Below are 23,598 nucleotides of genomic sequence, written 5' to 3'. Positions count from 1 at the left end.
TTCTTACTCATTTCCTGCGTTCTCGTTGGCGAGACCCAGTGAGACCATTGAAGAGAGGCTCCATCTCGGGAGCACTCAACGTACTGAAATGTGAACGCCAGCAGCACGACGGAATGCCGTCGAGCCGGGAAAACCGTGTTGGCGCACCACAGCGGCGGTACGCGCACGCGCGCCAGGCGGAAACCGCTCGCGAGCCCGACGACCCGCACGAGGCAGCTGCGGCGGCAGCAGCAACAAACAGCATAGCGCGACGATCCCGAGCGGTCGTCTGGCGAGCCGAGCGAGGGGTGCTTTATTGCACAAGGTGCTGTCGCAGCAGCGTAGATAGCGCTCCTACAATCGTGTGCGGTGACGAACGAGGGGCCGCTATGTGCCGTTTCGTGGCGGTGTTGGCAACCGGGTTTCGCAGGTTGTTATGCCCGTCAAGCGCACGCACACGGTATTGACTATGGTAGCAGGTGGGAGTGAGAAGGCCAATTGCCTCGTGTGCGAACGGAGGTGAGGTCTTCCCTTTGCGCACACCCTCCTCTACTGCCACCCTTTCCCCACGCCAGCGCACCTCACTACTCTGCCATCCACGAGATAGTCGCCGCCGCATTCAAGGGGCGGGCCGTGTTACCGGTGAAGGCAGTTTGCTCCTCTGGCGCTTTCGTTGAACTTGAGCTTCACTGCGCGTTCAGTCGCTAGTTTTCGATCTCTGCAGTGCTCTTTTAGGGTCGTCCTGTCCTAGCTCCCTTGCCAGTACCCCCAAGAGCAGCCGCCGGTCTGCACCTTGTAAACACCTATACCTGAAATCTTTGAGCAGTAGCGCTAAAAAATGAGTCCACCGCGGTTAAAGTCATTGCGCGGAGTCGCGTCTTCTCGTCTCGCTGACTGTGCGCTCGGCTTCCTGCTAGTCTCCGCATTCGTCGTCTCCGAATCCAACGCGGCGACCGTAACGGCCGCGGCTCGTCCGCGCGTGGTCCTCATCCTGGTGGATGGCGTGCGTTGGGACTACCTGTCCGAACCGGACCTGCCAGGCTTCGGCGAGCTGGCCAAGACGGGAGTGAAGGCCGAGTACGTGGTGCCCATCATGCCGGCCAACTCCTACCCCAATTGGTACAGCATCGTCACCGGTGAGCTGTGTTTTCATGAATTAGGGCCCTTTCTGGAGACCGTCTGTCGTGATTTGCAAAAGATGTTTCCCTTTGCTCGAGGGACTCGATAACCGAATGATTCAGTGCATGAGGTCGATCTCCAGGTTGACTCATGATGGGATCGAAGTTATGATTTTGCTTCATGTCCTGAGGTTTGCAGGTTCATGAGGCAGATCAATGCAACCTGTAACTCTATGAAGATGTGAAGCAGGCAGCTGTCTTAGAGGTCCCACTCCTGCGCAGTACGTAATACCAATTGTCTGGTACATTAAGGTCACTGTTACTGAAAGAAAAGCACTCAACAGGGAGAAGCGAATATACCTCTGACAGCGGTTCTGCTTTCGATGACTTCTGACGCTCTTTCCCGTATTCGAACACATGTAAATAAAAGGAATTGTCTATACTCTCGGCAGCCGGGAGAATTTTAAATGAATTTCTCCCAGTACTAACCTACTATCGTCTCTCGGAAGGATAGGTTAGGTTAGGTTACGGAACACCTGCAGGCAGTTTTTCCGGGCAGTTTGTCACGTGACTTCCGAGCGCCAATAGGAGGTGAGTGCCAGGAGAAATTCGTTTCAGAAATTCTCCCGGCTGCAGGGAGAATAGACTCTGCCTATATAAAACTATATAAAACGTTAAGAGACAGGAAGATAGTGGTGTGGATCAAAGAGCAAACGGGGATAGCCGATATTGTAGTTGACATTAAGAGGAAGAAATGGTGCTATGCAGGCCATGTAATGCGTAGGATGGATAACCGGAGGACCATCAGAGTTACAGAATGGATACCGAGAGAAGGGAAGCGCCGTCGAGGACGGCAGAAAACTAGGTGGAGTGATGAAGTTCGGAAATTTGCAGGCGCAAGTTGGAATCAGCTAGCGCAAGACAGGGGTAATTGAAGATCGTAGGGCGAGGCCTTGGTCCTGCAGTGGACATAAATTTAGGCTGATGATGATGGTGAAGATATAAAACTATGCATGTATGCTGCCAGCGGCGGCGTGGCCAAGGAAATTCCAGTTTTAGAGTATTTGGTCATACGTCAGCCAAAGTCCAAGTTCATGTATTCGACCGCGATATGTGTTACCTGTTGCTTCATACTTTTCAAAGAATAAGTGTGAGCCTTACCCTTCACGTTTTGTATAGATTGAAATTCGGTGGCCTTCGTAACGAGCTTTTCGAACATTAACTGCCCGGTTCATCAATGTCTGTGAAACGTGTCACTCCGACTCAGCTTTCCTTAGATCCTGACCAGGCCTACTAGCCAGCAAACACCTCTAGTTTCCGTTTAAGGACTCGCCTCTCTCTCCTAATCGGGAGTCACTTGAACAGGACAACTATTCCAGCCGCTTCTCCAACATGTGTCAAACGACATATCTCGTCGACAAGTATGAGGCTTATCAGGTTGAGAAGTGTTTACTCGATGTACAAGAATGCTAGGACGTAAAGTTTGAAAGGGAGCCACTTGAGCCACGAATGGGAGCGATAACTTCTTGAAGCAATATATTGAAGAGTAGGCGTTGCACAAATTGCATGGGCGTTATCGGTTTAACACCGTTTCTCTAATCTCCCCATGGCTACCTATAATGCTTAATAAACAGCCACATGAAATAATTTGGCAGCTTCGGCTTAAACTGTTTGCAATACCACGCGTAAGTAATGTGACACTTTTGCACTTCTGCAACTGTTTATCTGAATGGAAGGCGTAGTTGAAAGCCGCATGAAGCAACTGAGTTGTGCCAGTTGTCCCTCTTAAGTATATTGAACGGCGGTAGCTGTTATCTTTCGTGGCCTATATCGCAAAGGCAGAAAGGCCTTTCTGGCCATGTGAAGTTCCTAAGAGATAATTTCTCAGAAAACACGTTCCAGAAAATGAATGGATGAGTAAATTTCGTTCGAAACAGGATCACTTTTTGGCCTATGATGAGGTGTGGAATGATGGGTAGCGTTCCAGAAAAAAAGAAAGAAAGGAAACGCATTCATTTTTCCTCAGACGTTACCGCGCACCTCCGTTCCTGTCTGACTGGGCGCAAGCTAAGTCGTTGCAATAAAAATGGTTTTGATACGAAACCGTTATCACCGTGAAAGAATCCTTAGAGGTACTTTTATATCTTTGAATTACATGTTTATGCAGCTAGAGAAATGAAACGAGCGACCTCTTTTTTTTAATAACTTACCACTAAAAAAAAAAAAAAAAAAAAGAACTTATCGCTAGCTCGTGCTTGCGTAAAGGTATCTAAACGAACATGTGCGTGAGATATCATAAGAAACCAACAAACAATGATACCAAGAGCAGCATAGGGAAAATTATCCGTATTTTTAATTAAAAGAAAGAAATGATAAATAAATGAAATTGAAAAGTGGATGAAAAAACAACTGGCCGCAGGTGGATACGAACACCTATCCTATCCTTGGTGTCAACACTTAGGACAACGCTCAGATTAGTGATGAAAACTGGGCTATAGTCTGCAAAGGTTCATAATTATCATCAGGTATACTCAGGGCGATAATTTACAAGCTATATGGAATTTAAAAAAATGGCCTGTTTCAGATAATAGAATTCTAGTCCTCGAATACAGAGAGGCAGACGTTACTTGCACGAGAAATCAAAACACATATCCAACTAATTAACACAAAATCCACGACTTAATTTTTGAATTGGTTACCTTGCGGCAAATATTGCAGTTTAGGAATTGCTGCCGGTGAGTTTGCAAGGACAGTTGGAATAAATTCCCAGAATGACGTCAGTTTTGAGATATGCGCCTTCAAACTTGCCGTAAAAAATGCCCTGTTGTTCCACTTACATTTTTAACATTTAACAAAACGCTCTTTTATGCATTAAAGCACAAAAGAAACTGGTATGGCCCATGTATTTCGTTCCACACTTTTGGAAATAATATCTCGAAACTGGTGTCATCCTGGAAATCAATTTCAAGTGCATATGTCTTTTCAGCTCACCGGTTACAATTCGTAAATTAGGTTATGTGGCGTAAAGTAATTAAAGAGTTAATTAGCTGAACATGCGTTTCGATATCTGCGTGCTAGTAATGTCCGCCTCATCGAATAATCCAGCTCTAGGACAAGAATTATTGCAATCTTTTCTTAAATTGCATAATAGTTAATAAAGTGCCAGAAAGTGGATTTCTGCTCTGCGTAATGAAAACAATACATCACGGCATGTAATACCTGTACATTTAATGTCGGCTTACAGGTATCGCTTAAGTCCACAGGTATCCTGATAGAATAGCACATACTATTCCACGGAACTTTTTTCCGCCAAATTTTTTATAATTGGGCTACCCCATTCTACGGTCCACTGTATATCTGTCGCTGGGTATGTGTCCATTCTCGGCTAATCCTCCTGAATGGGTACATGACACAATGGGTGTGGAAGGCTTGAATGTGTTTAGTTAGATATGGCGTCGTACTCATCTGTACCCGTACGCTTCTTATCACCATTCCTCCCTCTACAAGCCTCATACATGGCCTTATTCCTCCTGAAATCGCGCCGACGTCTCACATTGCGCATCCGCCTGATTTGGTGTTGGGTGTTTGCATTTCGGCGTAACTTGTGAACGCTGTACCACCCACAGATAAACATCGCGTAAGATTGTTCTAATCTATGCGGCACAACACCATATACCGTTTGTTCGAGGGAGTACAACAGATCAGTCGCTATGCCACTACCGTCATGCTATCCTTGTCACCACCGTCGTCGCCTTGTTGCTGTTGTCACGCACGCGCTCGCGTCGCGCACACAATCGCTCGCATTACGCAAACAAGTTCGTCCTACTGGGAGCGCTTTGGAAAAATCCCAAACCTTGCTGGGTAACCAGCTACCCGCTAAATGCCTCGCATAACATTGATTCCCACGGTGCGTAGATCAGCATAACTTTTTTTTTCTTTTTTTTTTGCTGAAGCGCTCTCTAATCCCTGCATATTTATCGAGCATGACATGCTGAAAGTTCACCGGCTCGTTGTCAAAACCTACGTGCACACCAAAACTCTTGTTTTCGCTTAAATTAGTATTTCAGTGCTGCCGAAGGACATGCATATTTATCTGCATCAGATATATTGGGCTCGCGCCAAAGCCCGAGAACCGTTGAAAGTTTAATTCGCGTTGCACACGTGCTTGGTAACGCAGTTTGCTGAATAAGCAGCTACAGCCGGGAGGTTTGCGCGTGATTCTTTCCTGCTTTATTTGACGGCGGTTGTGTTTTGCCCACGTCGGTTGCACCCCTTGGCAGCAAGAGCCCGTCGTGGTTTCCTTTTCCGCTTCATTCTGTACGATGCCCCTAATGAGATTCGCGAGCGGCAGCGACCCCCAGCAAAAAAGTGTACGCACAGTCTGGCGCGAAACCTGTTTGCAGGCGACGCTGACGGAGCTCATACGTTAAAGCCATGCAGTAGTTTATATAGGTAGATGGAGCTCCACGATCGTATTGGACAAGGAAAACAAGGAAAACGTTGAATTTATTACATGTGACTATAGGGAAGAGACGTTGATGCATGCATACGTAGCACTGGCTACTGATTTCTTTCGAAATGCTAATTATGCACACAATTCTTGAAACTGCTGCATGCAAGATAAGTACAAAGACAAAATCCGAAATTAATGAAAGCCATTTATCAGATAAAAATGAGGTCCCTCATTATTCTTACTCCACATACACATCGCTTGCGTAAGTGCAAGTAAGCCACGCATTGTACCGTCTCTTTAGACGTATCAGTGCGAACACATCGAGCAAATCTCTCAAAATGTGATACGGTAAAAAAAAAATGAAACTATCTGAGCATGCACAAGGTAGGCGTGACGGAAGAATACTTCCAGCGGAGTTATCATATTTGGTATAGATAAATATCCATAGATTTTCTACAACGTAGCAGAATATTGTTCGGAGAATTCGCCTCGAATGTATGGCTTGTCTATCCGGCACATGCACTATCTTGCTTCCGCTGCATTGCACGCTTCTCGTTAAACACGGCGGGGAACCGGGAAGCGCGTCGCTGCATACGTTGCGTTCGATGATTGCAACCTGTGCGCAAAGGCCTGGCTTTCCACATACGGATGCCGACCAGATCATACTTACTATAGGACTACTGATATGACAATTCCGACTTTTTTTTTCGTTAAATGCCGAACCTGAACTTCGGAACCCTGAAAAAAAATAATAATGGCAAGCGTCAGAGTTTAGATTGAATACTTTGTAATTTTTACTTGTTTTCGTGTTTCTCTTAAATGTGCCTTTAAAGGGTGCAAATTTTCCTTAGAGTGCAGACTAAAGGGCCGTGTTCCCAACGGATACTATCCCATTATTAGGCTTAAAGTACGGGGTTTACACTTGAAACTGCACAGTTGGTTATGACGGACGCCGTAGGGGAGAGTTCCGGATTAATTTTGACCACCTCGGATCCTTTACCGGGCACCAAAATTGAAGTATGCGAGCGTTTTTGCATTTCGTCCACATCAAAATGCAGCCGGTCTATAACAGCTCAAGTACGGGCTATACTTGCAGAACGGTACAGCCACTTGGCATCGCGGCGGTTCCCATTAATCGACAGTCACATACAAAAGGATGGCCACAGCTTGTTTGATATCCACGCCTTGCGACGTCTAGTTGCGTTTCCCGGTTTTACCAAGCGCGAGTCACCCCTCGCTCAAACGGCAGCAGTACGCTTGTTTTCAGGCAGGCGCGTTCTCTCCATCAATATGCTCAATCTGAAAGTCGCGGCTCCATGCAGTGGGGAGACTACGTCTACCTTTATGCAGCTGCAGCGTGACAAGTTGAGTCGGGACCCGCTAGAAAAAGATAGAATGAGGTCAGGGAGAGAGTACCGGAAACAAGTGAAAAAGAACTTGCGTTTGCTGGCAGATACGCCGCGGTGTCGTGTGCATTGGCTACATCGTATTTTGCTCTGATGCGAGAAGCTGCGTTAAAATGGGTGAAGCTATAGAGGGTCCTCTCCGCGTACATGCCAGGGGCAGTCAGCAGTGAGTTTCGCGCACTTGATACAGCATCTCTGATCTAACCACGACCAAACGTTGACGCGGGATGTAGTCGACTCGCCATGAAGGATTTAACCTGAACACACTTAAACATTTCTTTTTGGCGGAGCTGCAGACATACTCTACTTTATATTTGACTACGGAATGAAGTTTTGCGTCAGTCCATATTGAAATAAAATTTAATAAAGTTAAATCTAAGCTTTCTTCGCCTGTCCTCCGGCGGTTTGGAGTACAACTTGAGTCACTGGGTGCGTGCCACTTATAGGCATTTCTTGCTGAATAGACAACTTGGGCCACTGCACATTTGAAGCGGGGTGTATGCCATTGGGTGTGCGAATCTCGGTACGTGCCCATTCGTGGCGTTTCCTGCCAACATACAATTTGTTCCACGTGGTATGTACCTATTCTTGCTTGGCCAATTCCCCAGAAAAGGCATGCACCACTGTGACACAAGGCGAATAGAAACCTTAAATGTATTTAGATATGTGTTGTACTTCTTTGACGATCATCATACATCGCCTTCGCCCACGTGACACCGACAACTATCAGCTACAGGCGACGAGGTCATGCGCACGTCATCCTCTACTATACTGCACCTCGCTAACTTAAAGGAGCATCGCCATAGAGTACCATACAAGGATAATCCGTATGTTACTCTATGCATCGCGTCATTGAGCTTCAAGCGATGCGCCTGATCTTGGCGGTTTTTTTTTTTTGTTTTTTTTTTCACGGAAGTAATCGCACAAGATTCGAATGCATGAGGCTTGTTAACGTGTTACCGAACGTGGTTTGCGGGGCCACATTGTTTGATAGCGCGTATTGCTGGTGCTAGACATTTGGTGTTCGTGAGCGGAGCTCGTATTGTGCAGCACGCAATGTCAGTGGTTCATCACGTGGCCACAGACAGCACCCACTTTATCAGGAATTGATAACAGCCGAACTCCAGAAGAAACTACAAGACAGCTGTGAAGTGTTTGCAACTACGTGGGAAAATATATATATTACATTTTTATACTGTTGATTCCTGCGCAAGCGGCTGACCGAATTTGATAATTACATGTAGGCATTGGTGGTTCCCGACGAACTGCATGCCATGGTGTGACCGCGTGTCGTTCCGGTCGCGTGTATAAACTCTATAACATCGGATAGGGGGCCTAAATGCAAGCGCTGTAAGAGTTTCATGTATACGCTCCCTAATGTCGGAGTGCTCGGAGCGGGACCTTGTGAGTGTCAGCCAAACTGGAACCCGAAAGGCGTCTGCTTTCTGCGAGGGTTTGTACAGTTGAGGTGGTTACACACATTCAGTGTTTTTGCTTCTGTGCCTGTGACTGCTTTTATGTTAGACTTGGAAGGGCCCCTCAGTAGAGGATGACTGTATAGCTGGAGACCTTCACGGAATGTGGTATACATGCGTACCGGGCCAATCGCAAAGCATCCAGGCAACGCTAGTGTGGTGCGGTGGTGTGCTTGAGAGCAACAAGCAGTGCATGCAGAAAGGAATTTCCTTATGGTCTACTAGGAGCATGTGGCAAATGGCTAGACCTTGAGGGCATTTTTTTCGACGGTGCCAAAATAACACCTCTTTTATTTCGCGAACGATTTTTTCTTGTGCTTGTTTGTGTACGTGCTGACAGTTTTCCTCGCCTTTTGTGCAGGTCTGTACGGGGAACGGCACGGCTTCGTGCAGAATTACATGTACGACGAAAAGTACGATGACTTCTTTACGATGGCACCCAACCCGAATGCATCGCACCCGCACTGGTGGAACCATGCGGAGCCAGTCTGGGTCACGGCGGAGAAAAACGGTCTCCGCACTGCAATGTACTGGTGGGATGGCTGTCAGGTGCGCCCGCTAGATTTGTACAGTTTGTACCTAGTGCCAGAGGAACAGGTGTTAGTTATACCGCATTCATGTGGTAATCTAAGCGCGACTCACAAGAAAGGTACGGTAGAAAATACCAATGATATGAACTACAGTAAACAAGGATGATCATTTTTGACGCGTTAAAGTCACACATTTTGATGCGTTCTCCCAGTTGTGTATCGGCTACTCCAAGATGGCTCTCATGTCAACAGGGATCACACGATCTTTTTGCCCGTATACATATTAGCGGCCAGTTCTGACCAAAAAGTTCACTACAGGAGGAAGTAAGAACAACGCGAGTCGTTCGAATGCACGGTCGAGTTGTTTCGCAAGGAAATATAGCTAAATTTGCACGACATTACAAGAATCTTCCCTTTGTTTTTCTTTATTTCGGCGGGAAGCTGGGGCAGTGCTGTGAGGACAACCAAAGAGGCGAAACGACTGGTGTTAATAAGTATTTGATCCGAATAATAATGTCGGAGGGTTTTGCCATATGTATGTACATATATACAACTGGATTGTATGAATATTTTTGTGGTTATTTATATTCAAGAACGATAAACTAGCAAGATTTTACAACACATTTATTGTCGAGGACTCATTCTCGTGTGACGGATTCGGGCTGTATAAGCGACGGTTGGAGTACTGCAGAGTATTCCGATAACTCGACGTAATGTTTCGAGTGAGAGAGCGAAGGTAATTATCTCGCAGCGTCCACTATTGATTGCAGTATAAGTAGTGTCGGCGTTCCAGCGGGAGAACATCGGGCAGTGTCGTCGGCGAGGAGGTTATCAACGGTGCCACAATGTCACGGCAGCACTGAAGGATTATATCGTGTCCTTTATCAGCGACGCAATGGCAAATTTTGTTGATTTGTGCTACCAATTGGTCTTAATTTCCACATTGTTAACTTCGCACACCTTGAAGTTCTGCCTTAGATATGCAGAATATTTCCCATGTGCAACGTAGAGCATTTTTTAATTAAATTCCACAGCAGAGCGAACTGCCGTGAGTTCGGAACCCATAAAAGTCGTGACGTGTGAAGTTACCACCAATAATTGCACGACGTGACGCAACATTACTGTGTTGGCTGTGGGTCGAAGTTACCTTCATTAAATCCTACAGCTACCGTATAGAAATGGCTGACTCATCCATATGCGATAAGTGCAGGGGGAGGAGGAGGGGGACGGCCTTCTGTAAGTGTACAGAGAGAGAGAGAAGGGAACAAGGAAAGGCAGGGAGCTTAACCAGGCTTAGTCCAGTTTGCTACCCTACACGTGGGGAGGGGGATGGGGGACCATTTCATGTGCTGCTGAAGTGCTGATTGGCTGGGGGCGCCTGTCTCCTTCGGCGCTACTATAGACAATCTTATTGCCACGGCTACCCCTTCGACGAACAGCGCCAGCCCCTCCAGTGTGCCTTGAGTAGACTGGATGATTGGGCTATTACAGAAGGAAAGGTGTTGGTAGCCTGGCCTCACAGCTCATCAAGCCAGAAAGCCAAACGAGCTTTTCTGCAGTAAAAACGGCGACAGACTTGAGTGCCCGACTGTCGATGCGCTGCACCTCGCATACTGCGTGTGATTGATCTAAGCTCATGTCCATTCTTTTCTCTCTCTTTCGCTTCTTTATTCTGTCCCCATTTGTAGGGTAGCGAACAGAACAGTCTAGAACTTCCTTCCCTTCCCTCCCCTCTCTCTCTCTTTCTCGTGTGTTTTAGGGTGTTAGGATGTCACTGATGACAACGCACTCGCTCATTCGAAGACAAATGAAGAATCTGTGTAAGCTCATTTCGAACAGGAGCATAAGGATCACCGGAACGTTCAGCTTAATCCGAAGAAATGGCCCTGCGGCTCGCGAACAACAAGCTGCATATCTCGGGTCGGCATTCGAATGGCTTGTGCGTTGCCGGGCTGCTGTGTAAATCCCTGCAATCTTGTGCTAGCTCAGGCTCGCGAACTAGGCAGTGCTCACGGGCTTACGCTTCCGCCATTTTCAGAAATAAGGCAGTAGTAAAAGAATAGCCGAGTTCATTAATGCCTGAAACTCGCACGCTTTTCCGTTGCTCTTGAACAATGTGGTGAATAATTTTGTGACTGTTTAAATGTATCAATGTAGTCTACACCCCTCCTCCCTCCCCTCGCCCTCAACTCTAGTAATATATATGGTTACGGTAAACCTTCAGTAAATCGAGTGAAATACGAGGGTTAACATACGGCCAAAATTCGTTGGAGGTTCTCTTTCCGGTGTTGATTGACGGCATGGGGAAGAAATTGATGGTGTGTGGTATGTTATGTATACACGCAAGTTCGCAGAATTGAAATTCAGTTAGCATGTTGTGGCTGCGGTTGTTTTTCTGTCTTTATTGTTTTCTTGTTTTGTTTTAATATTTGAGTGATTTGTTGTTAAGCATGATGAAAAAAAAGGAATCGAACAAAAGCCTGCAGCTCTGAATCATGGAAGACATGCAACCATTTCTCTGCGAACTTTCTATTTCCACTGTGCTGTTACAATTCACTGAAGACGACGTCATTTGCAGGCGTTTCATTGCTAAAAATATTGCGACGTAGGCGAGATGTAGACGAAAGATGTATTTACAGAATATTCACTTACACAGACACAGAATGCTTCTGGAGCATATTATTTCACTTGTTCAAGAGAGAGAGAGAGAGACAGAAGAAAGGGGAAAGGCAGGGAGGTTAACCAGATGGGAAGATCCGGTTTGCTACCCTACGCTGGGGAGAGAGGGGAAAGGCACAATTACAAGAGGCAGTTAAACATTACTTCCCTAAGCGCTAAAGGCTTTTCAAAATTTGAGTTTTCAAAGGAAAGGTTTCAACACTGCATGAAATAAAAAAATTGCGCTATATAAGTTTCTTTTTCTTTTTTCAGGTGGAAATACGAGGCGTCAAGCCCGACGAAATGCATTCCCTACAGGGATTACTGGAAGTGGCCTACGGTTGAAAACGACACTAAAGATGCGCTGTCTGAAATAGTGGACAATTTTAAACAGAACAAATTCGATTTTGCACTTGTTTACTATGAAGCCGTCGATGCGGAAGGTAAGCCAATATATGTTGCTTGCGTGGGAAAAATCACTCCGAAAAGCACCCCTTTAATATTTCACACGCTGCCCAGTGAAGTTCCGGGACAGTGTTTGTGCGTTCACTCGCTGATGTACTATTTCATTTCCAGTGCTGGCACTCTGAGGAGAGTGTAAATTATATATATATATATATATATATATATATATATATATATATATATATATATATATGTGTGTGTGTGTGTGTGTGTGTGTGTGTGTGTGTGTGTGTGTGTGTGTGTGTGTGTGTGTGTGTGTGTGTGTGTGTGTGTGTGTGTGTGTGTGTGTGTGTGTGTGTGTGTTTGACAGGACGATGCTATAGCGCCGGGTGTCGCCTTTGGAAGAATACATGATGAAAGAGAATAGTGTTTTACTAACGTTTAGCAAATGTATATTACCTTGCAAACGTGTGCCACCTGCATATTCTTCACCTGTAAAAAAAATTGTCACTTGCAAAACAAAAACAAACCTTTTATTAAAAAAAAGAAGAAAACAGCAGACTTAAGCGATTCCTTCATGTTTGAACTCATCTACGCCGACAGCTGCGTTCTCTCACAGGGAAAACCGCCATCATTTTTGCTAGCTTGCTTGTTCCTAAAGTAATTGCGCTCATTCACTACGGGGGAGTGGCCAAGAAAGTAGTAGATATAGGTTTGCTGATAGAAAGTGTGAAACTTTGAACTCACCAATGCAGGATATTACCTTAAAAAACTAAGAATAACAAAGCACATTACTCTATCCCTCCACTAATACTTCCATGTAGTCCAGCTCTTCGAGTAAAGTTATGAAAAAGCGAAAAAGCGAGTATAATTTCGTAAAAAAAAGATAGAGAACGGGCAGTTCCACGTCATAAAAATAAATGAAAACGAAACACACCCATGCACAGTGCAAAAGCAAGGCAAGAAAGAAAGCACGGGCACAGCGCTGGCATCCAACTGTTATGTTTTTTTTTCTTTGTTTTTTTTTGCGCCGAAGGCAATATATGCAACACGAAGGCAACAAAGCATACAAGACTAAAAACAAATTCCTACAGGATCCAACTCACGATGAGTGTCCACGTTGATGCAATTTGCATTTAAGGAATGCAGCGATACGCCGTATTGCTGAAAACACCTTCATTTGAAATCCGTAGCACAGGGGGAAGCAAGCTAACAATGCTCATCGCATTAAGACATCCACGCGCCCCAGCTCTACGACGGGCCACAGCGTCCACGTCTTAGGACGCCACGAAGAAAGCTTCACTAAAAGCGACCTCCTGACCGCGGTCAGTTTCGTCTCGCTGGCATTGTAGAATTCGGGTTAAGCATATCTGACTTCGAAGTGAACTACGACGCGATTGCATATGCGTAATACTTTAATTTTCAGGCGTAATACCCTAATTTTCGAGCGTAAAACTTTAATTTTCATTGTTAGCTAAAATAGCGCGTGTTATCACTTTTATTAGTCGGAGATGTAGCTATGTAGTACGTTCGTAGCAACTCGATAGCGATTAGAAAGAAAGATGCCGACACTAAATTAGGGCAAATAGGCCAAGAAGGAAAAGGTAGAAGCAGGAAACTGGCAAGGAAAGGTCACACGACAAAGGCCCCCCTGTCAATCCGAAAGATACAATCAGTATTCGAACTCACGTACCAGGGACTTTTTCTGTCCCTCGTGCGGTTCATACAGCGTTAACGTTTTTCGTGGCCCCCCAGTGTGGGTGTGGGGGATTCCTTTAGTGCTTCGTGTTTACCATTGTTTTGTTGCTTCCCTTTTGTATAGTATATTGCCTTCAGAGCAACGAACGTGACAGTTGGTAGCTAGTTCGGCATTTGCGTTTTCTCTCTTTTCCCGTTTCCGCTCTGTTCAACCTTTCCACTTTCTCTTCTTCTTCTTCTTCTTATTGTTATTATTATTGATATTGTTGTTGTTATTGTTGTTGTTGTTGTTGTTGCGAGAGTATTACTACCACATTACGTGAAAATCCGTTCGTGTGACCGAAAGATGGTACCAAAAATGGCCGACACTGCAAAGAGTAGGAACACGTCATAAAATGCTCAGATTTATCCGGGAGATTCCTGTAAACAAAGTAAATTAATGACTTTGAAAAGGAAATTTGGTACGTTTCGGTGTGGGTGGGAATGGAACCGGGGCCTCCGGGGTGAGAGACGAGCACGTTTCCCCGACGCCACGGTGGCTCCATGGTTCTGGCTTACTAAAGGTGGGCCTAGTGCGCGCGTTCATGACGTTCCGAGGTCTACAAACGGTATAATGCTTTCGCAATCCCACACGTAAACAGTCCTAAATGTCTCTGCCGAAATTGTTTTCTTCATGATAACCGCTCACGCACAATCTCACCTTTGTATTCTGGTACACTTCATGGCACAAAGACTCGGTGATTTCAGGTAAGCGTGTACTGCCTCGAGTGACTTAAACTGTACCTTGTTTCCAGGACATGGCAGTGGTCCGGACTCCATGGAGCGAAGACACGCACTCAAAAGCGCTGACAATGTCATCAAACATCTGCTCGACGAAGCCAAGCGACAAAACATCCGCGATCAGGTAAGGGGCGATCGATGATGATGAGGGCGTGGTGTTTTATTGCCGTAGCAATTATACGGACACTCGACGCGCGTTCGCGTCGTTGGCGCCGCCGCCGTCGTGCTGTCCTAACATCAACGGCGCATTCGTGGCCAGCGCGTCGAGGGTTATCGAAGGCCCCTGGAGACACACAATGCGTTTGGCTGCAAAAATGACGAAACCATGTGGACGGTCACGTTCCGTTCACTTGGCCCTGCCGGAGCCAGGGCCGCATTCTGGGGCGTATTCTGCGACGGTCACTTTCGGCGATAGTATCGCCTCGGCCGTCAGGCGCGCGCCGATTGGCTGGTTGAGCAAAGTCGGATGAGCTGATTGGCGTAGTTGAGCACTACGTCGTGCGAAGGCGGTAGTATCGCCGATGTGATCGTCGCAGAATACGCCCCGAGGCTTCCGCTGCGGGCGTAAGCGTTGTGTGCACAGTGTCAACGTTCCTCCTGAGAAGCTGTGTGCTTCCCGTACCGCGCTGCATACAAGTGGTCTGAGCCGAACGGATAGAAAACGTCAAGTTATAAACCTGTCTAATCATTTCATTGGGCGCTGGCAAATACGAATAAAACAAATAAATGTCAGAAGAGAAAGAGGGAGCAATGAGAGGAAAGGCAGGGATGTCAACCAGAATAGCGTCCGGTTCGCGTTCGCGTCGTTGGCGCCGCCGCCGTCGTGCTGTCCTAACATCAACGGCGCATTTGTGGCCAGCGCGTCGGGGGTTATCGAAGGCCCCTGGAGACACACAATGCGTTTGGCTGCAAAAATGACGAAACCATGTGGACCGGTCACGTTCCGTTCACTACACCAGGCGTAAGGGAAAGGGGGAATGGAAAGAGGAAAATAGAGAGTGAGTACTGAGTACACGTGGGGCGATGTACAGGGACACTATAAGCGGTCTCTTAAACAGGTGCACTTCAAATACTGTACTAATGCATGCATCACTTTTTGTGCCAGTGACGGGTGTAGCTAGCCACGGTCCGAGTATCTTTGACTCAGATAACGGTCTCGAGTTCAGTCCGTTTGAAGCTGTCCTGAGAGAAAGGCGTTGTACTTACGTCGTAGCGAGGACAGGTACACAATAGGTGCTCGATGGTTACCTCGCAACTACAAGAGTCGCACATCGGGCTCTCGGACATTCCCATACGATGTGAGTAAGCGTTCGGGAACGCCGCTCCCAGCCACAAGCGGCACAGCAAGGTTGTTTCGCTGCGGGAAAGGCTAGATGGCAATTGTAGCACGTGAATCAATGCAGAAAACAAGAATTGGCCTGTGGTGTACGACACTCGACGAATGTTTGTACCCCAGTGGTTGTGCGTCCCGACGCGATCAGCCTCATCGCGCTCTCCTTACTTTTCTGGAATTAACTGACTTAGCTTCACGTTTGTAACTCGGAGACTATTTCTTCTATTTAACATTCTTTAGTAGCGTGACCTGCAGTGATGGGCCTTACTGTGTGTGACCTGTATACTGTGTGTTCTACTTTATTCTTTGAGATTTGTCACCTTGCTCTTTCTTCCCCTTTCCTACTCTTCTTTTCCTATCTTCCTTCTCTTTTTCTGTCTCCTCCTTTCTGAAGAGTAGGCAGGCGTCGTGGTGGCAGTTGTCAGCCTGCTCCTCGCTTTCCCTTTCCTGTCGTATATATGTTTTCAAATCAAATAATATTAGTAATAGCATTAGTAGTTTCAAATAATTGAACAACCATAAATCATACTCGATAACAAGAAAATAAATCAACAAACAAATAAACAATGTTGTGCACCGACATAGGTGAAGCGAAAGGAAGAAAGAAAATGCAATTGCAAACAACGAAAATGACCCGTTTACATGTCTGCGAATAATTACAACATGTGCTTTATACGTACCTATACACAACTGCATGCGCTCGTGCTGACGCATGGGGAAAAAAGTGCTGCGGTGAATTTATAGTAATTTGCAAAACTTGGACGGAGTAACCTATCGTGCCTCACGTTGAACGATGATTTCATGCAGCACGCACACGCACATGGACACACGTACTCCACCAACACGAAGAATAGCCGGCCTTCGGGTGCGCAGGAAGTTAATAGTAATACAACTTCTTTTAAGATATTTAAGAAACATTATCTTTGCTTCCTTTCTTTGCAACACTCAGCTTTATAGAACTCTAATAGAGTGTTTCTCATATGCAAGATGGGGGCTAGTTACCTGTTTAAAGTTAGTGTTCAGTCACCAGAACAAATTTCTGGTCTCTAATACTCGACGTGCGATGATCTTGACGTCCTTCCGTTCCTAGCTCAGCCTCATCGTAGTGTCTGACCACGGCATGACCGACACCAGACCAGGAAAGTTCGAGCTCATCGACATCGAGCCGCATATTGACGCCAACGACATTCATTCCATGCTCGACGGCGGGTCGTTCGCTATGCTTCGGCCCCACCCGGACAAGATTGAAAAGGTGTGGTTGACGTCCTCGCGTTCGGAAATTGTTTCTTGCTTCTCAAAAATGTCGCGCAAGTGCTGTTATAATTATTTTACTCAATTGATCAACTGCCCGCGATAGTGGCAAGGCAGTGCCGGCAGCATAACTATAGACCGTATCCATGTACTTCAAGGCAATAGCCTTTTGGGTGCTTGCAACTCCATATTGACTAGCAATCACTTTCTCGGGTTTTAAAGTTGTCGCGTCATAAGCTTTGATGGTGATGAATGTCCATAGCTGTCATTTGCTACGGGTTCTGCGGAGTTCTGCAGTATGAATACCTTTTAAAAACGCTTCTCTTAAGATCTGAAGCACTAAATATTTCAACATTGTCTGACGCCGCTTTTGTTTGGATCATTGCGTGTGTATAGTCGCAGATAAATATTTGCGCGGACCATGGTTATCGAGAAAACGTGAATTTTGGGCACGCATGGTGCAAAACTGCTGCAATGCGATACGCCGAGAAAACGCTTCAATCGCACTTCATTGCGGACCATATGGGTCCACCACGGATAAATGAAGCGCTTTCGATGACCCTGTGGTCCACAAATGTTTGTCCCTGTCTTTCTATGTCGCACTGACACAGAACCTTTTGTAACGTATAAAGCTGGCAAAAACTGAATTAACTTTTCCCTCATTTGAAAGGTCCACTTCTACCATTGCGCATGCAAGCACACCTTGTAAGCCGCTCAGTCTGACTGCTCGCTTATGCTAAAAAAAAAAAAAAAAACACACACTGCAGAAACCGCCTTAGATGATTATCTAAGTCAATGCGAAGCATTTATTCCCTGCACGTGGTGCAAAGCCCGAACGAAATAACGTCCTCCCGGGGAAACGCTCACTTGATGACCGCCACATGCGCAGGCCGCGACACCCCGACGATGTACGATCGGAACCAGAGGTGGTTTCAGACCCTACCAGCCGCACCAAATTGGTCTTGGACAAAGTGCTTTCGAAAGTACGCTTCTGCGTCCCAAACGGGGCGGACCACCAATTGGCAGCACTTGGCCCGTTCAGCGGCCGTTCGCTTGGTGTGCCGCTTTTCTTCGACACGCGTCGCTTCTGTTGTTGCTCGCGCTCCACGGCGGCGCGTATCGCGTCGGACCGTCACTTTGCCTTTTTCCCTCGCCACTAGATTACGCATCGCATACCTCTGTAGTCTCTGCAGATCATTTACACTTATACGCCCGTCTTCCGCTTGATACTTTCGAGGGCTTATTCTTGTATCTGCAAGCGCCTAAGTGCAACATAGCGCAACCGAGCCACGTCTATCTGTGGCGCGCGCAACCGAACGGGCGAGGGCATCAAAGAGAGGATGTGGTGGGGAAAAACTTTTAATTGTACGACAAAACGTACAAGGAGGTATGCTCGGGACAACCCTGAAGAGGCCACCCCTTACAAACACTAGGTGGACTCCCTAGTACGGGACCCCAGTGGCGGTAGCCGCCGCTTGGGCGCGCTTAACCAGGGCCTTTTGGGCCCGTAGGTCTGAGCAGCCAAGCAGGGCAGCCTCCCAGTCCTCCCGGGTATAGTTGGGTAAGGGGGAAAAGGCAGGGTTGGATGGGCAAGCCCACACCATGTGGTAGAGGTCCGAAGACTTCTCCGCACAGTGCGGGCAAGCTCAAGTAAAGGCCGGATCGAAATGTTTAAGAGCCGCCGGGCACAGCATAGTGTTCGTGAAGAGGCGGAGCAGGAGACGCTCCTCCTCCTTTTTGAGGCCTCTACACGGGCGGGGGTAGAGTTCGTGGCCGGATTGATAATCAAAGAGAGGAGGCGCCAAGCCAGTAGCGGCGTGCGAGCGGGCGCGTGGAAGAGCGCGCTCAAGTGCGTGGAGCAACAAGGGACTGAGTCAATAGCGGCTAACGAGCGGGCGAATGTGGGTGCGCGCGCATCGGCGACAAGCTTTGTGACCTTGGATGGCTTCGCGTGTAACCTTGGCTCTGACTAGGCTAAGAAATGCTTGCGCGTCAACTTATATATCAACTTATATATATCAACTTATACGGTGACAACATCAACATAACCACGAAAACCTCTGGCATAATTAAAACATCTCGTTAACCAGCAGAACCGAGAAACCGAATTTGGTTGTTCGGCTGCTTGTGTAGAGCGTACAAAACTTTCTTTTTAACATGCGCAGATATATGCCAAGCTGAAAAGCTTGAACATTAAAGGCCTCAACGTGTTCAAGAGAGAGGAACTGCCTGAGTTGTACCACCTCAAGGAGACGTACTTGACGCAACCCATTGTCCTCACAGCAGATCCGGGTTACCAGATCAAGAAGGTAAGCTGTGTTGACTAAGCAGCGTCTTGTCCGAGTCAATTTCTTATGATTTTTTCTTCGGCAGCGGCGGCGGAGTGCACTAGGCTACTGGGTAAAATCGCGGACGTGAAATACGTTCCTGATAAACATAACCTGTTAATGTTATCCCTTTTAAGATATCTGAAACCTGCAAAGGAAGTTCCGGGTTCGAACCCCAGCTAACTGGTCCCGGCCCTTCCTGCGCTTCACTTCAGCCTCTTTTAAAGACAATGTCACTCTTGGCAAGTCCACTTTTCTTTATCGGGTGTGCATATTTCTAGCCTCTTTCATGGACTGATCCTGGAGATTGTACTGTCAAAAATGGGGCCGGTCCCGAAGGTAGTACAGTCTGAAGCCGTGCCCGTGAATTTGTGCTGCTAGTGCACAAATTGTGCGGAAGGTAGTGCAGTCTAAAACTGTGTGCCGATCCCGAAGATGTGAAGTAAAAACAATTACGGAGTCCGATGCACCTCCTGCTCTCCTCACACGAGGGGTGACGCGATAGAGTGCCGTGCTTAGTGACTGCGCCACATTTTTATCCCAACTCTCTCACGAAGACGTCTTTGATCGATGTGTATTAGAGGTTGAATCGCCTTTCAACTTTTGTACTTGGTAGCGATGTTGATTTTGCTGTTCGGCGAGCGGGCTTTAGTGGACACGAGCTCGTATAAACCTGGATGAATGACATGTTCGTTTTTTAACGTTGGTACAGAGTTCTGAAAGCCAACTGTGCCAAAAGTGACAAAAATCTTTTTTGATCCCACTTTCTCCGAACGTCTTGTTTTTTTTTTTTATCAGCTTCAAGAAACTGAGAAGCAAGTACCCCGGTCAAATAGGATATACAACGGTAATCACGGCTACGACCCCATGAAGCTCGAAGACATGCGTGCCATCTTTCTGGCCACCGGTCCAGGTATATGCCGTTGGAAAAGATTGTTTATTTGGAACGCACGGTTGATGAGCACGTTTCTACATGTACAAAAATTCTGGCCGCTCGTATAGCGACGCATACATATTCTCTGTGCAGGACTAAAGCAGGGCTTTCAGAGCGGACCTGTGCGCATGGTGGACCACTACAACGTCATCTGCCGGCAACTGGGCATCCAGCCGCTCGAGAACAGCGGCAGCCAGGAGAGTGTGCGGGACATGTTTGCCGGTGGAGCCAGCGGCAGCGCGGCCGCTTCACTCTCTCTACTCCTAGTCCCGAACATCCTACTCGCGGCGCGCGCTTACTTATATCACTGATGGTACACTGACCCACTGGTCGAAGAAAAAAAAATTGTTGACCGCTGGTACGGTCACTTGCCGTGTCGTACAAGCGCCTCATTTTTTTTTTTATTTTAGCAGTCGCACTTTGCATCCAGCGCTCAACGCGTTTTATTTGAGGTTCTTCTCATTGTGATCGATCTTTTTTTTTACCATTTGTCTCTCTGTGTCGTAGACTTTGCCAAACTGGCCTAAACAGGCCCCGAACAAAACGCCACAGCTCCTTAAGCCTATCGAACAGCCACTTTTCAGAGGTATGCCATCTTTATCTTGATGTTATTGTGAGAGAACTATTTTCATGTTTAACTAAGCCTCAGAAAATGATGGGAGATAAATCATACTTCGGTACGCGAGTTTTCACAAGAAAGTCATATTACTGGTGCCAAATCTTGCAACTTCAAGAAAAGGTATTATGAAGTGCAGAATGCAATGAATTTTTCAAATTAAGAAAGCATATATAATGTTTCTAAACGAATATAAAAAGAACAAATATGCAACAGGACTCATTTTATCGATGTGCAGTGCAGAATATTTTCACTGGTGACATGTTTACTCACGAAGTCACTCATTGCAACGCTCGGTAGCTTTATTAGGGTTCGTATGCATTGACTCTCACCGGTGTGACAGATATTAGGTCCGTTGGTTTTTAAGAATGGAAAGCTCTTGCTCACCGACGCTGTCAAATTTCGCTCCGTCCTCCCCGTACCTAATTTTGACCCAATGTGAATGCATCGCATTCGCAATCCGTTTCATTTCTTTACACATTGTCGTGCAATCTTTAAAACTATTGCACAGGTGATTGTGATCTCTATTCCTCTTCAGAAATCACTGGTTGTACAAGAGATGCTATCGTTCGCTGTGAATTTTTGTATTTTTGCTATGTATAGTCTGGTGCCACAATGACAGTTTGAAAAAAGGTATAATCAGTAAGGTAGTTCATTGAATTAAACCAGTTTACTATTCTTTTTTCCTACAGTGGCTCAAAATGAAGCTCAAGACAAGTTTGAGGGATGCGATTTCAGTTTGTTTTCCGATATTGATGATGTTGACGTGGTACGTCAAGCAGGCTTTGTAGCTCCAGACATCAGTTTACTTGGCCGTGATATATTTGAAAGAGTAACATATTGACCGCCAATTTACTAGAGAAATTATGTGTTCTGTGTGTCAAATAAAATGTTTTTGTGTTTTTAAACACGCTTGGTTTTTCAGAAGGGTCACGCGTCGAAATAACTGCTCGTCGAATATTTTGATTGTGTTAAGCCTGCGATAGCGTGACAATATGCTATCGTACCTTGGCGCAATTTTTCACGCTCAAACTGCAAGTGTTTTTGTACAAATTATTGCTTGCGAACTTCGAGATCGCTCGTACATTACAGAACGTTTACTAAGGCATCTCGTCTAGTCATGTCTATGAAGACTTTGCTCGTATGGCTGGTATGTGCGACCGGGTGAGCACTTATTCATTGCTAGGGTTAAACGAAACAGTGTTCATCATTGTTGGAAACTGTATATATTTTTAATCTTTGAACACACATCTTTCCTTCGGTTCTTTCGGATCATTCGTAGCACCGATTAGAAGGTCTCTGCAATAGGGGTAGCGTGAGGGCCTATCAAGTACCTAACTAGTGAAATGTGGCGCAATATACCTACACGCTTACTGGTCTAATACCATTGTAATTCTTGTTTCGTTTAGAGAGGCCCTGAACCACCATTTATCGTAGTGTAGAAAGACATTTGAAGTTCAAATAGGCTATTTCAGAAATAATTTGCCGCAAAACATTACTTCAATGCGTTCAGTAGAAGCGGAGTTATTGGCAATGAAACACGGCTTTCGCAGTGCTTCCGCTCTTTCTTCAATGCCCTGCAGGCGCTGCTAAGGCTACGGCCGAGCGGGACGTGCCCACAAGGCTTTGCCTTCTACATGTCACCGTGGCGCGCAGTTCAAATTTGATTTTGGATGTTAACGTAGAAGTCACTACTTTCGATTGTGACGCCTACGACGCGAGCCGCAGTGCGCTTAGCTAGTGGACTAGCGGCCGCACCCCGCGGCGGCCGCGGGATCTACGCTCCGTGACTGGCGCTCTTCGGCCATTCCAGGCCCTTGCGCCCAAAACCCCGATACATCATCTACGCTCCATAGCAAACCGCAGCTGTATGCAACTGTAGTGCGTATGCGCAGCGTTTGCTTTATACACGACATGAGCATAAATGCTCCAGTCTGACCATGCTAAGTGGTGCGAACAGGCTTTGTCATTCGCCAGCTTGACCGACCGGATAGTGGCCACATCCAACTTGCGCGTTTTTGAAGCGCTATCAAATAGTCTGCCAAAGCGTCTAACCAGTAGCGGCCAGGAGTGAGAACGCCCAGGCTATCTTCTTGATTGACGTCACAGGCTATCTTCTTGATTGGCGTCAGCCATTGGCCAATGTCATCTGCGTATGGGAATCTGCTGTATTGCGAAATGAAGCGTCCAGATGAGAGTAAGGAGCAGGCTTCTGTTGAAAAGAGAGCGTTTGAGAGAAAGGTGACTTCGCGCTCCGATTGCGAGCTCCTCACGTCGTGCACGACCGCAAAACTTGGCTGAGATGTTCACATCAGCGTATGCTGTCGGTGGAACAGGTTTTTTTCACCAAGCCCGAGGGGTGGTTCAGGACCCCTTTAAACAATGAACTCTGTATATTTTACTATTGCAAGGATGAGAAACCAATTTCGCGCAAGAAGACGTACACATATTTATACTTTGGTTTGGCGCACGAAACATACGCACGAAGGGAGCGACTAGGTGACACGAGCGCATACACTGGTACGTCGAAACAGCAACCGATTGAAATCATAATCGGCGCACAGGAAGGTTCCCGAATATCTCAAACGAAACTGCAAATTAACAACGATGTTTATGCGCAAGAAAGTCATAAAAT

At 46.5% G+C, this 23,598-nt stretch overlaps 1 protein-coding gene across 1 annotated transcript; it reads left to right on the top strand.

The window, feature by feature from the left end:
• Positions 1–188: 188 nt before the first annotated feature.
• LOC119456236 (glycerophosphocholine cholinephosphodiesterase ENPP6-like) lies at positions 189–21,871 on the top strand. Its single transcript, XM_037717884.2, is given in 9 exon segments — positions 189–1,115; positions 8,793–8,980; positions 11,893–11,913; positions 11,915–12,062; positions 14,517–14,626; positions 16,926–17,087; positions 19,252–19,395; positions 20,212–20,326; positions 20,441–21,871. Coding segments are annotated over 9 exon segments (1,404 nt in total). The 5' UTR covers positions 189–817; the 3' UTR covers positions 20,659–21,871.
• Positions 21,872–23,598: the final 1,727 nt, after the last annotated feature.

The sequence above is a fragment of the Dermacentor silvarum genome, chromosome 6 (assembly GCF_013339745.2).
Source record: "Dermacentor silvarum isolate Dsil-2018 chromosome 6, BIME_Dsil_1.4, whole genome shotgun sequence".
Taxonomy (NCBI): Eukaryota; Metazoa; Arthropoda; class Arachnida; order Ixodida; family Ixodidae; genus Dermacentor; species Dermacentor silvarum.
Note: the sequence above shows the minus strand (reverse complement) of the source record. Positions and strands in the feature narration are given on the sequence as shown.